The sequence below is a fragment of the Dipodomys merriami genome, unplaced genomic scaffold (genome assembly GCF_024711535.1).
Source record: "Dipodomys merriami isolate MVZ:Mamm:240054 unplaced genomic scaffold, mDipMer1.0.p SCAF_184, whole genome shotgun sequence".
In the NCBI taxonomy this organism is placed as follows: Eukaryota; Metazoa; Chordata; class Mammalia; order Rodentia; family Heteromyidae; genus Dipodomys; species Dipodomys merriami.
The window spans coordinates 6216-22002 of NW_027203204.1; the positions used below are offsets into that span (position 1 = coordinate 6216).

The window sequence follows — 15787 nt, forward strand, 5'->3', positions numbered from 1 at the left end:
GTGCCCACTACATCTTGGCATCCCACCATGAAATTTGTAGTCTTGTGGATTTTACTACCCAGTCTAGCCTGAAATGTTGATCCTCCCACTCTCAGCCTCCCACCTAGCTCGGCATGACAGACATGTGCCATTTCAGTCAACTATGTGTTAATAATGGCTCTCTTGATCTTTTCTGTCAAACAGTTAGCTAGAATTACAGGTGTGAGCCATCTGCATTCAACAGTAGTTAAAACTCAAGGTTTTAACTCCTGCTTGAGGAACTATGTGGACCAGAGTTCAGTTCTTATTCTGGTCCAGTGTTTCTCAAACTGACTGATGAAACACAAGAATTTTCCTCTTTTACCCCAATCTGTTGTACATTGATAGTTTTAAATTTTATGAAGCTTAATTACTAGAATAATAAAATTTAAAGCTTGAAGACATTTAAGGCACAACTCCCGTATATATATTATCTATAGTGTTGGTACCAGAGCTTGAATTTAGTGCCTTGTGGTGGAGTCTCACCAGCTCTTGTGTCCCAAGGTGTCAGCCTTCTGAGTTTACAGGCATGAATTGTAAGCATGAGCCACCAGCACTTCTTCCTCCTGAGTAGCTAGTACTACCAGCTACCGTACCTGACTGCTTATATTTTGTTTTTGTTTTGTTGGTTGTAGGGCTTGAACTCTGGGCCTGGGCACTGTCACTGTCCCTAAGCTTTCCAGCTCAAGGTGAGCACTCTTATCACTTGAGCCACAGCACCACTTCTGGTTTTCTAGTGGTTAATTGGAGATAAGAGTCTCACAGACTCTTTTGTATTGGCTGGCTTTGAACTGTAGTCCTCAGATTTCAGCCTCCTCAGTAGCAAGGATTACAGGCATGAGCCACCAGTGCCTGGCTTGCTTATCTATACATACATACATACATACATATATATATATATATATATATATACACACACACATATATATATATGATATCATTGAGATGAGAATACAAAGAATTTTTCTCGATTTTTTTTTTAGTTACAAGAGGGAAATGTAGGAATTCATTTTTTTTCCTAATAGTATAGACATAAAATTTATTAAGCAAAGACAGAACTCTTATGCAGAAGAAGATAGCCATGAATGTAAGAAGCTTCATCTTTGTTCAGAGTAATTTCTTCTTTATTTCTCTCCTGATAGCCAGAACTAGCAGCCTTTCCTGGCCTCTGGATCCAGCTCTGAATTAATTTCTCACCTCAAGAATCTTGGCCTGGGCCTTCTCTTACCAAAAGGGCTCCACCCTGATCTTCCAGTGAAGCCTCTCTTTACTCCTCAAGGTATGTTTAGAGGAGGGAGGGACCATAATTTTGTCATTCACTTGGGGTATTACTCATTAAATATTGATTGGTGAATGTCCCTTAGTGGCCTTCCTCTTTTGAATTGTGGTCCTACATATGTGACGTGACTGCCACTGTGGTCCCAGCCTAGGTAGCTGAGGCAGGAGGATTGCTTGAGCCAAGGAGTTTGATATTAGCCTAGACAACATAGCAAGATTCAATGTAGGTCATCATTTGTTTTCAACTCTTCTCTTACCAGGCCATTTCCCACCAGACATCTTGAAATAGGTTTTGGGGTATTTTTCTAGTTCCTCCTAGTCACATGATGATGATGATGAGATGATGATGATGATGATGATGATGATGATGATGATGATGATGATGATGATGATGATTGTTTTTTTGTTGAGTAATTGGGAGAAAGAGAAAATAAAGTGGCTTAATTTGCCAACTTGATGCTGGAAATGTTCCAGATTATTTTAATGCTTTTACAGAATTGTCTTATTACAGTGACTTAAAATAATGGTCAAGTGTTTTTTTATTTTTTGTCAGTTGTGGGGCTTGAACGCTGGGGGGCGCTGTCCCTCAGCTCTTCAGCTCAAGGGTAGTGCTCTACTGCTTGAGCCACAGCACCGCTTCTGGCTTTCTACTGGTTAATTGGAGATAAGAGTCTCATGGACTTTCTTCCCCGCGCTGGCTTTGAACCACGATCCTCAGATCTTAGCCTCCTGAGTAGCTAGGATTACAGGCCACTGGCGCTTGGCTTTTTTTTTTTTTTTTTTTTTTTTAATGGGTCCTGGGACTTAGGGCCTGGGTACCATCCCTGAGCTTTTTGCTCAAGGCTAGTGTGCTCTACCATTTTGAGTCACAGCTCCACTGACAGTTTACTGGTGGTTAATTTGAAATAAGAGTCTCATAGATGTTTTTGCCTGGGTTGGCTTCAAATCACGATCCTCAACCTCAGCTTCCTGAATAGCTAGGATTATAGGGGTAAGATACTAGCACCTGGCAGGTCAAGTTTTATGAAGTAGTAATATCATAGTTAAATGGGTCATGTAAGACCAATAAACCTTGATGGTAGGGTGGAGATTGAACTATAATAAAAAGAGCATTAGTCTAATAGTTTGAGGGATTCAAATTATGATAACATTTCTTTTTCCCTTTTTATCTTACCTGAGATATTCATAACATTTTGATCACAGGTGCCAACCCTAGTATATGAGTTGTTATCAGATATCATTATCTCATGGTAACATTTAGACATATATGAAAACAGTTATTCAAACAAACTTGAAAAATTACAAACTGCAAACTACCTCAAATATACAAACTCCTCTTATATTGTATTTTTATGCTATAAATTAAAGGTATCAGATTTAAAGAAATTATTACCAAAAGCCAGTGCTGGTGGCTCATAGCTAGCTATTTGAGAAACTAAGTTTGGGAGGATCATAGTTGGAGGCCAGCCAGGGTAAGAAAGTTTGAGAGATACCTTTTCAACTGATACTTGGATGCCTTGGTGAGTGCCTGTTATCCTAGTTACAATGCAAAGCCTAAAATAGGTGATCACGGGCCAGGCACATACCCAGGGAAGGAAATAATAAACTATCTCAGAAGAACAGTATTAAAAAAAAAAAAAAGGATTGGAGTTGTAGATTACCTAAGTAGCAATACAGAAGTCTTGAGTCCAAACCCCTGTACTGGGGAAAAAAAAGATAAAAGTCCTTCTCATCTGACTGGCCCATTTAAGGAGGGCAAATTAAGCTCTTGATTCATAACTATTTCTTTAACAATGTCATCTTTGAAACAGTGAACCTGAAATGGGATATTTGTTACAAAAAGTTTGTTATTACAGTACAAAAAAAAGGCAGTGCTAGGTTAAGGTCTCATGAAGTCAATGGGGGTCCACTGTTGATTTTTCCATGTGAAACATGCTCATAAATATTTCTAAAGGGGGCTGGGAAGGTGGCTCAGTGGTAGAGAGCTTGCCTTGCATGCATGAGGCCCTGGGTTCGATTGCCCAGCACCACAAAAGCAAAAAGAAAAAAAGCCAGAAGTGGCGCTGTGGCTCAAGTGGTAGAGCACTAGCCTTGAGCTGAAGAGCTGAGGGACAGCACCCAGGCCCAGAGTTCAGGCCCCATGACCGGACCCAAAATAAATAAAAATAAATAAATAAATAAATATTTCTGAAGGACAGCTAAATATACATGTTTTCATCCCAACATGCACTCCTGCATTCCTAACAAAATAGAAAAATCTACACTAAAAACAAAGATTTAATTTCTTAGCCTATTATCTTTATTATCTGTACCCCTTTATTTTTCATGTCTTTTGACAAAAAAAAATCTTAAAATTACAAATATCACAACTAAATATGGGTTTATCTTTTCCTTCTAGATTTTAAATTTATCTTGATTGCAAATTATAATAACTCATTATGAAAAACATGCAAAATTTTATAAGCAAACAGCCTATCAACTATTTGTTGTGTTATCTTGATAAAGTTCAAAATAAAATTTTCAGGGAGGATCTTAACAAGGCACCCCACATGAAACCCATAAAATCAGATCATATAATCTATGTGTAGACATGTAGGCTAAGTAATCTTGCTAATTTAAAAATACTCATTTGGCATAAATTGACATGTTTAATTGAAACTTTTTTACAACTGCTTAAAACCTAATTTAAAATACTAGGCATTATCAGTGAACTGAGAACTCCATTAAAGTAAGCTTTTTCAGTTATCTTTTTTGGTACCAAGGCTCAGAGCCTGGGTGCTGTCCTGGAGCTTTATTGATGAAAGCAAGTACTCTGTCACTTGAGTCACAGCTCCACTTCCAGCTTTTTTAGAGTCTCGCAGACCTTCCTGCACATGTTAGCTTTTGAACCATGATTCTTAGATCTCAGCCTCTTGAATAGCTAGGAATACACGTGCAATCCATTGGCACCCACCTAGATCTCTTGTTTTTGATGAAATATTTCAGTATGCTAAAATATTATTAGATAATTTCATGACTTCTTACATAGGCTATTTTTAGTAGATAAAACTTTCTTAGTATGATATAACATGATTTGGGCCCAGTTTAATTATTAGTGGCTGTTCCATGTTACAGAAATGCCCTCAAAGGTTATTGTCATATAAGTGACATTATTTAGTTAGGTTATTTTGACTAGCTATGTTTTTAGAATTTTTTCTTAGAATTCACATAAAATTAGCCCTTTCTCTCTACTTCACTCCTTCCCTTCCATTTTTGATAGTATTTGGGTTTTAACTCAGGACTTCTTGCTTGGTGTAGATAGGCACTTGAACCACACCTCCAGTCTCACATTTTTGCCCAGAGGCTATCTAAGATTATCCTTCTACCTTCATCATAGCTCTGATCAGAGAGGCACCTGCTACAAAACCCAGCTAATTGTTTGAAATGGAGTTTCACTTTCTGGGTCTGGTCCTGAGATTCTGGAGATTCTCCTTATCACTATCAGCTCAGTAAATGGGATATTAGGCATGAGCCACTACTCCTGGCCCCACATTAGTGATTTTAGAGGCATTTATTGTGTTTGCCATACTGAGCACTTATCATCACTGTCTAGTTAAAAAATATTTTAGTCACCAGGCGCCAGTGGCTCACACCTGTAATTCTAGCTACTCGGGAGACTGAGATCTGAGGATCAAAGCCAGCCTGGGCAGGAAAGTCCATGAGATTCTTGTCTCCAATAAACCACTTGAAAACCGGAAGTGGCGCTGTGGCTCAAGTGGTAGAGCATTTGCCTTGAGCTGAAGAGCACAGGGTCAGCGCCCAAGCCTAGAGTTCAAGCCCCACGACCGACCCAAAAAAAAAAAAAAAATATATATATATATATATATACATTAGTCAGTCCCAATGAAGACTATATACCTGTTAAGTAGTCACTCCATCCCTCTTTTCAGCCACTGGAATATCTAAGATAAATGGAAATCCCCTTCCTTTAAAAAAAAAAATACTTTTTTTTCCTCCTCTGCCAGAGGACTCTTAATCTTCTTCATTTACTAGAGATTATAAACCAAAGCAAATTCATTTAAGTTGTTTGGAGTCAAATCTACCTGAAAATGTACTGGGCTTGTTTATGAGGAAAGAGTATATGGGTTAATAAATGAACTTGATGGCATTTCTTGGCTGCCATGTATCCTGCCTAATTATTTTCTATTCCTTGAATATTGTATTGGGTAGATGAGGTTGCTGAATAGTGCTTAACAAGCAACGTGTTAATGTATGCTTCCTACTTCCTCCTGAACTGTGAGTTGGAATAGAGGAGGGACCATATTTTTAAATTTCTCTATAGCACCTGTCAAAATATTTTCTACTTTTATTAGGTATTTATTAGTTTTTGTTAATTGAGTTGTTTTAAGAGCCTACTTTTACATTGGGATATGTTATTTTTTAAAGAAAAAATTGTGAGCTATTTTGAAATGGAATTCATGATATTTAGAAATAGCAAAATCTAATTACTTGATGTTATATAAATATAATTTTGGATATATGATATTATTAAGACACAAATTGCTTTTTATAATGAAACTTGTATGATAATCTCTTTTTTGTGTGTGCTAGTCCTGGAGCTTGAACTTAATGCATGGCCTGGGTCTAAGCTCTCTTGCTGGAGGTTAGCACTCTCCCACTGGAGCCACAGCTCTACTTCTGGCTTTTTGCTGGATAATTGGAGATAGTCTCACAGACTTTCCTGCCTATGCTTTGAACCATGATCCTCAGATCTCAACTTTCTAAGTAGCTAAGATTAACAGGCGTGAGCCACCAGTGCTCAGCTATAGGAAGTATAGAAAAAGCTTGAGTGTGGATTAACCAGAATGACCACACTATGAAATTCTGGCGAATGTACAGAAACGATTACTATGTGTATAAAAGTTTTTTTTTTTTTCAAGTCAAGCAGGAAGTGTATAAAAGTTTTGTATATTTGATCACTTTCAGATCTGGTTGAAGTTTCATAGATGATTTTTGTTGTTGCTGTTTGTGTTGCTGTTGCTTTTATTTTAAATGTAAATTATCCCTGAGGAAGTTACAGAAATAGGAAATCTGAGACAAATCTGTTACAGTGCTTATGAGATAATAGTTACAGGATAACTAACCACATGAGATAATAGTAACAGGATAAACCACATATGTGTAATGGAGTCTTTAAGAATCCCTTATAAATTTTTTTTTAATTTTTAATTTTTTTTAATTTTTTTAAATTTTATTTGTGAACATACTGTACAGAGGGGTTACAATTACATGGATAGGATAATGCGTACATTTCTTACCAAGCATTGCAGCCTCCTCCTTTGGTTTACCCTTCACATCCCTTCCCAGCCTCCCCCCTCCCCCCAATCCCAATCCTTCTCCTTCCCCCCCTTCCCCCCCCCCCCCCCCATCGACGTTGTAAAGCTCATTTTGGACATGACAACTTGTACTTCTCATTGCTGCAACAGGTCCGCCTGTATCCTTAAACAACTGGTTTTTCCCCATCTCCTCCACAAGTTTATACTGACATCAAATATAGTGAAAGCAGGGGTTATACTGTGGGGGAGGGACATACAAAGCAACAAAGAAATAATCTTATAAATGCGTTAGAAACACATGTATGAAAGAAAAAAACATTAAAATACATATCTAAGGGTTCATTTTCCTGACATCACATTATCTGACCTTTTCCGCTTGACTCATACATATACTAGATATTGCAAATAAGGGAAACCATGGGACCTATGTTTCTTTGGGCCTGGCTTACTTCACTTAATATAATTTTTTCCAAGTCTTTCCATTTCCTAACAAATGGTGCAATGTCATTCTTTCTGATGGAGGCATAGAATTCCATTGTGTATAACTACCACATTTTCTTGATCCATTCATCTACTGAGGGGCATCTGGGTTGGTTCCATATCTTAGCTATGGTAAATAATTCTGCAATAAACATAGTTGTGCTGGTAGCTTTAGTGTGGTCTTATCCCTTATAAATTAAAAAAAAAATCTTTAATATTACAAGTAAATGTGGTACACACCTGTAATTTTAACATGTTCAGGAGACTGAGGCCCAGAAGTTCTGGACACAGTATCAGGGCTCCCATCTCAAAGAAAAAAAAAGAAAAGAAAGTTAACCCAGTTTTAGAACTGAAGTATCCAATCTTAAGAGTTTAAGTTGGGCCTGGTGGTACATGCCTATAATCCCAGCACTCACAGGATTGGAGTTTCCAGGTCAGCCTAGGCTATATTATATAACAATATCATATCTTAAAAAATAAAATAGCCAGGCTCATACCTGTAATCTTAGCTATTCAGGAGGCTGGGATCTGAGAATTGTTATTCAAAGCCAGCCTGGGCAGGAAAGTTTGTGAGATTTTTCAGTGAACTACTCAAAAAACCCAGAACTGTGGGGGGGGGGGGGAAGTGGGGGGGGAAGGAGAAGGATTGGGATTGGGGGGGAGGGGGGAGGCTGGGAAGGGATGTGAAGGGTAAACAAAGGAGGAGGCTGCAATGCTTGGTAAGAAATGTACGCATTATCCTGCCCATGTAATTGTAACTCCTCTGTACAGTATGTTCACAAATAAAATTAAATTAAATTAAAAAAAAAACCCAGAACTGATGCTGTGATATAAGTGGTAGAGGGCTTGATTCCCTTGACCAAAAGAAGCTCAGAGACAGTATCCAGGCCCAGAGTTTAAGACCCAGAACCGGCAGGCAGGGTGGAAGGGGATGGAAGGGATGGGGGGGAAGCTGGGCACTGGACACTGGTGGCTCACACCTGTAATCTTAACAACTCAGGAGGCTGAGATTTAAGGATCAGCCCGCCCTGGCAGGAAAGTCTGTGAAGACTCTTATATTCAATAAACTACTCAACAAACCAAAACCCAGAAATGGAACTGTGGCTCAAGTGGTTGACTGCTAGCCTTGAGCAAAAAAGAAACTGAAGGACAGTGCCCAGGCCCTGAGTTCAAGCCTCAGGACTGGCAGATAGATAGAAAGATGGATGGATGGATGGATAGATAGATAGATAGATAGATAGATAGATAGAATCTTACCACTTGAAGATATTATGAGAATATGGTTTTGTTTGGAGGAGGAAACTGAGATGCAAAGAAATTAATCCCATAGCATAGTTGGCTTAGAGCTTGCATTTTCTGACTTCTATGTTATTGGGATAGTGATGCTTAGTTAAAGTCACAATCACATTCAAACTTTCATGGGGCAAATTGTCTATCATGGTCTATAACATTTATGAGCTCTATGAGCTTTGCAATACAGTTATTTCTTCCACATTGGGTGATATGTACATTTCTTTTGTTTTGCATAGCATCAGCTGTCCCTCTTTCCCACTTGTTCCTTCCCTCCCATTGCTGCCATTGAATTACTTCTTGTTAGTGGTTTGTACATCAACCAAGTCTTCAGTTTCAGTATATGCGTTTGGCTAACATTTCACTTTGTATCAAAAATTGAACTTAAAGGGCTGGGAAGGTGGCTTAGTGGTAGAGTGCTTGCCTTGCATGCCTGAGGCCCTGGGTTCGATTCCTCAGTACCACATAAGCAAAGAGAAAAAAGCCGGAAGTGGCGCTGTGGCTCAAGTGGTAGAGTGCTAGCCTTGAGCTGAAGAGCTGAGGGACAGTGCCCAGGCCCAGAGTTCAGGCCCCACGACCGGACCCCCCCCCCAAAAAAAAAATTGAACTTAAAGATAAGAAATTTGCTTTTAATTTTGTGATGAAAATTTCAGTTCTTTGTTTAATTTTAGGTTAGTTGATGTTGAAAAGTTCCTGTTTAATTTGAAGATGTTTTGGAACATTATTGTTTCCTGTTGAATAACTTCAGGAGTTTTCAGAACAAAAGAAATTGGGATTTTTTTTTATTACATCATGCCATTTGAAGAGAAACAATTATTTTGTGATGAAGAGCAAATTACTTTAAAAAAAGATGATGATGTAAAGAATAAGGTAGCTGATACTGTGAGATCAGAACCTAAACAAAAAATTTTAGAAACTGATTTTCATTATGGATTAAAAATTTTAAAAGTTGATTTGCCAAAGGTTTATATTCCAGATGAAGTTCTACTGAAACATGAAGTTGACAAATACAGCAAATTATTTCAGAGAAGACAACAGACTGCAAGAAAATCTATAAATGTAAGGACTGTAAACTGTGTAGAGGAGTGTGTATTGCTTTGTAAGTCTGAGAGAGCTGAAGAAGAAGGTGTAAAAATGTCTGCAAAAATACTTAATTTCAGCTGTTCAAAATGCCAAGATGGCACTCGGTATAGCCCGAATGATTTACAGAAACATTTTCAAATGTGGCACCGTGGAGAATTACCTTCATTTCCTTGTGAAATGTGTAATTTTTCAGCAAATGACTTCCAGATATTTAAACAACACCGACAAACCCATAGAAGTACTTTAGTAAAATGTGACATTTGTAACACTGAGCGTGTATATAGTTTATTAGGCTTGACAAAGCATTTCACATCTAAACATTGCGTTAATGGCAATTTTCAATGTGAAGAGTGCAAATTCTTCACCCAGGACGTTGGTACATTTGTTCAGCATATTCATAGACATAACGAAATTCACTATAAATGTGGTAAATGCCATCATATGTGTCTCACCAAAGCAGAGCTTCAGAAACATTTTCTTGTTCATTGTGGTACTCTTCCCTTCACTTGTCAATATTGTAGTTATGGTGCCACCCATAAGGACCATCTTGTAAGACATGTTATAACTTTGCACAAAGAACATTTGTATGCAAAAGAAAAACTGGACAAAGACAACCATGACAAAAGGATCACAAGTACTTCTGCAGGTCTTAAACTAATACTGAAAAGATACAAAATTGGTGCATCAAAAACATTCTGGAAACGTAAGAAAATTAACAGTGGAAGTGACAAAGATGTAGAGGAAAGCACTCAGGAGCTTAATATAATGAGCAAAACACAAGAGACTGGATCTGAAGATCAGAGCCATCTTGGTAAGAAACATTTAAATGAAGAGAAGTGTAAAAGGCTACACTGTGAAGATAGTGATAAGCCCACAGAGTCAGAGTCAGAAAAACGAATTCTTCTCTCCTCTGGGCAGTGTAATAGAGCTGATGAAGGATCAAATGCTACTTCAGGTTTCTTGAAAACTACTTGTCAGGGACCTACAGTGTTACTGATGAAAAATAATAAAGTAACAATTCCTGCAAACTACAGTTCTAAGTTTATGGGCTTCAAGATGGTAGATGGAAAACAACATATTGTAATAAAATTGTTGCCTCCCAGTAAACCAAATTTACACACTTCAGCCTCACAGTTAGATGCTGCAAAAGACAATGCTACTAACTTGAAGCTCCAGACTTTGGACACCACTGCATTTTTAACTGGAGTAACAACTGAGTTAAGTGAAAACAATTCTATGAAAGCAACTCCATTTTTATGCCCACCTCCTATAGTTTCAGGGAAAATAATTTCTGAAAAAGAAATGGCTTTGATATCTGAAAGGAGTAATATTCCTCAAACAGTGGAGAATAGTAAAAATCTATCATCTTTGCCAGCAACATCAGAATTGGTTAGCACATCAGTGGGTTTGACAGCAAAAGTTGAAGCAAGAGATAACGTTGACTTACGGGGAAATCATATTGCTCAGCACCATTCAGAAATGCTGGGTAACACCGTTAAAGCTCAAGATAAAGTCAACCATAATAACAAGCCAAATGCGTATACTAGTGGAGATATGCATAACTATTGTATTAGTTATGTCAACTCTGAGTTACCAGTTGAATCTTCAAACCAAGGATCATTACCTTTTCATAATTACTCAAAAGTGAATAATAAGCGTCGTAGGTTTTCAGGACCAGCAGTGTGTGAAAACCTTCAGAAAGAATCTTCATCAAGCAAAACAGTTCAACAGCCAACTAATGATGCTGTTTTTACACCAATTAGGAAGGAACTCTCAAACACAGATAGTCTGTTACCATCTGTTAGCCTTTTAAATGATAAAGATAGAATTTCAAAAATGAAAGCTGAAATTGAAGAGCAATGTGTTATAGAAAAAGGACAAAATATTGATGGACAAAGCCTGTACACTAACGAAAACCAGAATTTAGAGAATGTGACTGAAAAATCTAACTGGAATGACACTTGTAGTATTGATTCACCTATGATGCCTAGAATCACATCTGTTTTCTCTCTCCAGAGCCAACAGGCATCAGAATATTTACCACCTGAAGTAAACCAATTACTTCAAGATATATTAATGCCGAAATCTAATGTAAAGCAGGACTCTGACATTCCAGATAAAAGTCCACCACTTCATCGTGAGCAGTCACAACAAAATCAGGGAGAAGACTTGACAGTTGAACCTTCAAAAGACTTGAAAGAACATAGTATCTGCCCATTATCATCTGGAAGTTTGAGTGTTAATATGCCTGCAGATGATCAGAGTTTGAAATGTAATGGAAAAGAAAAACAAGTGCTGTCAGTGTTACAAGATGTAAGAGATTCAGAGAAAGTTCCAGGTGTTAGCACATTACCAAAAACTCAGTCAGATGCAATAATAACGCAACAGCTTGTAAAAGACAAACTGCGTGTCAACACACAGAATTCAGGTTCTTTAGGTATACAGAATCCACTCATAAGCTTAGAACAGAAAAAAACTCTATTTGTTCAAACCCCAAAAGGAATTTTTATACCATTGAAAGTTGCTAACAAGCCTGGAGTCCACATTCTTTCTAAAAGAGCACTTCCATTAATTAATACACCAGGTGTACCTGCTTCTCTTCTTTTAAACAACAAACCTGGGATGGTTTTGACATTTAATAATGGGAAACCTGAAGATGTTTCCATTGTCAACACTGAGAGTACTCAAGCTTGTGGAACTGTGACTAATGAGCCTTTCAAAACTCCCTTTTTGAAGGTAGAACACAACAGTAATTGTCTCACACCTGCACTTTGTTCCAGCATTGGCAGTTGTTTGAGTATGAAAAGTCGCTCAGAAAATGCATTGCCATTAAAAAGCTCTTACATTATTAAAACACCAGGAAGTTCTTCAGGGAAAGCTGTTCCTACTTCTAATGTACTGTCAGAGCAGCAGGGTGCAAAGTTGAGTGTCTTGGATTCAGTTAAACAGCAGAATGAAAGTTTCCCGAAGGCACCTCTCTATACCCTTTTGCCTGATGGCAGACAAGCTGTTTTTCTAAAGTATGTGATGCCAAATAACACAGAGCTGCTTAAGCCTAAGTTAGTCCAAAATTCTAATCAAAATACACAGCCAAAGACACCTGAAGGAACATCACAGACAATATTTTTGAAATTTTTTAATTCTGTTTCAAATGTGACTGCTGCTAATAATCAATCAGTTAGCAATTCTGTAATCCCATTGCAGAAAGAGAATGTACCATCTAATCAGACTATAGGTGGAGAGCAGAAAGAGCCAGAATCTTGTAGAGATGCCTTACCCTTCTTAACAGATGATTTGATGCCAGCAAATGAAATTACTGTAACTTCTACTGCAACATGCCCAGAACCTTCTGAGGAACCACTATGTATCAGTGGCCATTCAGAAGCCAGAGTATTACGGTGTAAAACAAATGGTGCAATTGAGAGAAGTTTCAATAGAAGAAAGACTTCCACAAGCAAATTTTCTAAAATAAAATCTCGTGTAAGTGAAGATTCTGAAATTACCTTTGTATCTAGAAACAGAAATTGTAAACGAAAATGTAGGGATAGTTACCAAGAGCCTCCAAGAAAAAAGTCAACATTGTATAGAAAGTGCAAAGAAAAAACTAAAACTGAAGATGTCCATGAAGCGTTTGGACTCAACAGACCTAGGCTTGCAAAAGACACAGTCAGAATGTTAAGGCTTTTCCCCTTTAGTTCCAGACAACTTGTGAAATGTCCCAGGAGAAACCAACCAGTTGTGGTTTTGAATCATCCTGATGTAGATGCTCCAGAAGTCGTGAGTGTAATGAAAACTATCTCAAAATTTAATGGGCATGTACTTAAGGTTTCATTGTCAAAGAGAACTATCAGTGCTTTACAGAAACCAGTTAGTTATAATCCTCCTAAAACAACATTTGATGATTTTCCCAAGCGGCACAAAACTTTTAAAACGGTTAATTCCGTGAAAGAAAGATTTGTGCTAAAATTAACACTCAAAAAGACAAGCAAAAACAATTACCAGATTGTGAAAACTACCTCTGAAAATGTTTTGAAAGCTAAGTTTAACTGTTGGTTTTGTGGTAGAGTATTTGACAATCAGGATACATGGGCTGGTCATGGGCAGAGACATTTAATGGAAGCTACTCGAGACTGGAATATGTTAGAATAATTTACCAAATTAACCAAGGAAAAGAAAAAAAAACTATTTGAGAAGAAAACAGTTGAAAGACCATGATACAGACATTTTCTACTTCAGTATAGTTCCTGAAATTAAACATTTTAAATATCAGTTACATTTCCATGGAAGACCAAAAGCTTTATGTATGGTACTTGAAAATGCCATCACTGTACAAGTAAGTTTTGAAAGAAATTAACTTACATAGCTGTATCTTGACTTAATCTTTTTTAAAAGATGTGCTTGTGAGAAGTTAGTGATAAAGTTTGATTAAAATAGTTTTCCCAATAGAGTTCTTTTCTAGAGACTCTTCATAGAGGGTAAATAGTAGGGATAGTCCCATTCCCTTTCTTCCACCAGCCTTATAAATCCGATTAGCCAGCTCCTCTGAAGATGGGGTGCTCTTTCACATTAGAATTGGATTTCTTATCACTTGTGAAAACATACTGAGAGCCTGTGTAAAGAAGTTACCCTATATCTGCTGAATACAGTTCATTTGAAAGATAGAATCCTTTGAAACTGTACTTCACAGTTAAACTTGGAAGAGTTTGGGGCAAGTTATTCTTGTTTCCTGTTAAGCTCTGTCCCATGTCAGAAATTGTAATGCCTTCCCAAGGTGACCCTTTCTCTAAATTGCAGTAAATGAGCAGCTTTTCTACTTCCAGTTAAACTTCAGTGTTTTTTTTTCTGAATTTGATCATATTCTACAGTGATTCTCTTGCACAGAACTATGCTTATCTGATTTAAATTGTCCAGCATTAATCAAAAGATCCTGTTTTTCTTCTTGGTTGTCACCCCTTTAAAAAGAGTGGAATATTTAAGCACTTCAAAGGGAATGGCTTTTCTTGAAAGTTAAAATATTTTAGATAATATTTTGAAGCAAATTTAATAAAACAAACCATATTTTTTGTCTGTAATTGTCTAAATTAGGTTAGAACATTTTTGTTAGTAACTCTTTAGTATAACAGACAAAAGCAGATACATATTGATTGTGTTTAAAAATGGGGAAGCATTAATATGGACACTGTTCATAAAGCTTCAAGGTAGATTCCTAAGGGACATGCTCAAAAATTTCAAAAACGGACATTTTATAACAGAATCATTAAACTTTTCATCTTGTTAGTTTGGATCAGATTTTGTTGCATCACTGGATAATGGAGTCCCTATATTACAAGATTAGATACTATGATTTTTGTTTCAAGTCTTAATAACATTTTCTTTGATTGAAAACTTCAGGGCTTTTCTGTATATAATAAATCTGTACATACGTTTTGTACTTTTATGTAAATTTTGCACAGGAAGTTTTTGACAAAATTACAATTTAGTTCTGTGCATGCACTAAAAGACTGGTTGCTTAATTTAAAAGGTGTGTATGAGACTCGTTTTTTTTTATTTTTATTTCAGATGTAGATTTCTTTTTTGTAAATTCATTTTTCAGGGATTAAAACACTATGTTAGTAAGTGCCTAAAAAAATGTGAAACAGTTTACATATGTCAACTGTAACAGTAGGTCCCAAATGGGTCCATTCTCCTAATAGTTTATTTTGAAGAAAGCCATACAGATGCTTCTAGCTATCTTACTATGCACATTATACTTGTACTGTTTTATGTGCAGTTTATCTACTTTCTTAGTGGAGTATTTTTTGTATACAACCTGTTACAATTGTGTTTCTTAAATTGAGCCTAAAAATGGAATTGATCGGAAATATACAGTATATATTAATAATGTATATGGTGTTTAAAGAATGGTAAGCATTAATTTCATTGTTAATGAAGGTTTTCTTCAATAAATTTATCTTAAATTTGTGTTTATACAGAATCTTATTACTGTGTTAAATTTTAATGGTAATTCTGTTTTAACCATGTAATTTTCTTCCTCTCCTCTGTGTGTGTGTGTGTGTGTGTGTGTGTGTGTGTGTGTGTGTGTGTGTGTGTGTGTGCGTGCGTGTGTGTGTGTTGATTCTAGAGTTTGTTTTTGTTGTTTGTTTTTTTTGGGGGTCCAGACGTAGGGCCTGAACTCTGGGCCTGGTGCTGTCCCTCAGCTCTTCAGCTCAAGGTTAGCTCTCTACCACTTGAGCCACAGCACCACTTCCAGCTTTCTTCTTTTTGCTCATGTGGTGCTGAGGAACCGAACCCAGGGCCTCTTGCATGCAAGGCAAGCGCTCTAC

At 37.1% G+C, this 15787-nt stretch overlaps 1 protein-coding gene across 5 annotated transcripts in view; it reads left to right on the forward strand.

Annotated features, from left to right (window-relative positions):
• The first annotated feature begins 655 nt into the window (after nucleotides 1-655).
• Nucleotides 656-15787, forward strand: part of LOC138830109 (DNA nucleotidylexotransferase-like) — a 108668-nt gene continuing 93536 nt past the window's right edge. For 3 of the 5 annotated variants that reach the window (XM_070026506.1, XM_070026507.1, XM_070026508.1), the window contains exon 1: nucleotides 1278-1297. Coding sequence is in view for 1 of the 5 variants with exons in the window: in XM_070026505.1 (XP_069882606.1) it covers nucleotides 9174-13613 (4440 nt within the window). In the remaining 4 variants the exon portion in view is untranslated. Of the gene's footprint in view, nucleotides 708-1160; nucleotides 1298-9052; nucleotides 15367-15787 lie in introns of those variants that run through there. The other 2 variants (XM_070026505.1, XM_070026509.1) reach the window with 2 other exon arrangements.